This window comes from Fonticula alba (assembly GCF_000388065.1).
Source record: "Fonticula alba strain ATCC 38817 unplaced genomic scaffold supercont2.17, whole genome shotgun sequence".
In the NCBI taxonomy this organism is placed as follows: domain Eukaryota; order Rotosphaerida; family Fonticulaceae; genus Fonticula; species Fonticula alba.
In genome coordinates this window covers 53,770-55,698 of record NW_009242987.1, presented here as the reverse complement: position 1 = coordinate 55,698, position 1,929 = coordinate 53,770, and the positions used below count along the sequence as shown (strand labels likewise).

The 1,929-nt window shown below is 70.5% G+C and overlaps 1 protein-coding gene across 2 annotated transcripts; it reads left to right on the top strand.

The window, feature by feature from the left end:
* On the top strand, positions 1-1,929 carry H696_06011. Of its 2 annotated transcripts, XM_009499776.1 has the most exons (4): positions 1-336; positions 501-628; positions 977-1,261; positions 1,401-1,929. In XM_009499776.1, exons 1-4 carry the CDS (start codon positions 245-247, stop codon positions 1,820-1,822), a joined length of 927 nt encoding a protein of 308 aa, XP_009498051.1. In that variant the 5' UTR covers positions 1-244; the 3' UTR covers positions 1,823-1,929. The 2 variants fall into 2 exon arrangements, with proteins under 2 accessions (XP_009498051.1, XP_009498052.1); XM_009499777.1 differs by lacking the exon at positions 1-336 and having other exon boundaries at positions 442-628.

Here is a 1,929-nt window from a genome sequence, read left to right as displayed (position 1 = left end):
CGACATCCTCGACAGCGAGCTGCTGCCGGCCACGGTGGCCGAGTGCCACCAGCTGATCCAGGACACCCGCCAGGCGTTCTACTTCTTCCGGAGCGAGAGCCGCTCGTTGGAGGGCGCCCTGGAGGGGGCCCTGGAGGACGCGGACGCCCGGACCCAGCAGGCGGAGGACACCGTGCGAGACCTGACCGCGGCGCTGGTGGAGTTGCGCGGGCGCTCGCGCACCCGCGTCCTCGAGGTGGAGGACATGTGGCGCGGGGCCGAAGCCGAGCGCGACCGGCTGCGCGACCGGGTGCGCGAGCTCGAGCAATTGAACGACGACTTCGAGCGGTCGCAGCGGTGCGTCCGGCCGTTTTGCCCTCCTCTTGGGGGCTTTTGTGTTCCCCGGTTCCCGGAAGGGCGTCCGCCTTGCTGGCCCTCCTGCTGACCTGTCGACTTGCCTGTGGCTGGCCGGCGTGGGCGCCTCCCCTGCCTCTTCCATGTGCTGCCGGTCTGGCGGGCAGTGTGGTTTCCGCGTCGCTGGCCGACCTGGAGGCCAGGTTCACGCAGATCATGGAGCACAATGTCCTGCTGGAAAACGAGAAGATCGAGCAGGCGGCCCTGATCCAACACCTGCGCGAGGACTTGCGCGGTGCGTTTGGCCCCATGGCGGCCCTCCCCTGGCCGGGTGGCCCGCATGCATGTCTCGCCGGGCCTTCTGTCGCTGGGGGCTTTGTCTGACCTTTGGTGCTCCATGCTGTCCTGTTTTCCTCCCTTTGCCGGTGCTGCTGTGGCCATGGTCTGCGCCTGTGTCCGTCATGCGAAATGCGCTGGCTCATGCGGGTGTCCGCACACACACACACACACACACACACACACACACACACACACACACACACAATCGCGCGCGCGCGCGCGCATGCGCGTTGCCTTCGCTCCGTGCACTGATCATGCATCCGCACATGGGTATATCTGCACGCATGCGCGCATGCGCGCCCAGACACCAAGCATGAGCTTCAGGTTTTGACGGCCAGCCGCGACCCGGGACCATCGACGCCGGTCCGCTCGCCCGGCTCTCGGCGCCCGGCCCCCGGGGTGACTCCGCCGGCTGCTGGGACGCCGGCGGCCGCCAGCATCCGCCTGGTGGCCAGCCCAGCGGGGCACCATCCCCGAACGCCGGGCAGCATCCGCCAGCCAGGAACCGCCGGGGCCGGGCCCGCGTCGCCGACGCCCGGGCGCCTGGCCCCGGGGCTTGCCCTGCTCATTTCCCCGCCTGCGGTTGCCGGTACGTGCGAGTGGCGGCATCCCGGCCCGATGCGCATGTCCCATTCCCTCTGTCTGCCAGCCACATCTGACACCTCGCCACCCTGCTGCTGCTGCTGCTGCTGCTACTGCTGCTGCCCCTCGGCCGGGGGCCCTCCAAGAGCGCCTGCGAGAGTCGAACCTCATTGCCACGGACGGGGTGGCCTCCGGCGCGGCCCTGGACCCGGGGCCCGGTTCGCCCAGCCGGCCGGCCGGGCTTGGCAATGGCCCGCGCGCCGAGGCCGGCGCCCCGGCCGGGCCAGAGGCCCCTGCGCCGTCATTGGATCTCATGCTGGCCCCCGGGTCGCCGGGGGTCATCCGCCCCGACCGGACACACGTCATGGCCCGCGTGCATGCGCTCGAGGAACAGATCCGCGCCTGCCGGGAGCTCTTCGCCGGGATGTATTCCTCGCTGGTGCCGGTTCCCTTCCCGGAGATGGCGCCCGGCCGGCCTGCCGGCCAGCAGCCGGCGCCGGTGCCGACGTCGACGCCGCTCCTGGAGCCCGCCAATGCCGGGCCCGAGGAGGAGATGGAATCCTACTGAGCCGAATAGTGTGCCTTTTTGTGTGTCCGTGTGGTGCCTCCCGTGGACCATGGCCCCTCCTGCCTTGTCCCCCTGGGCGGCACCATGTTTCCCTCCTGGCCTCCCCC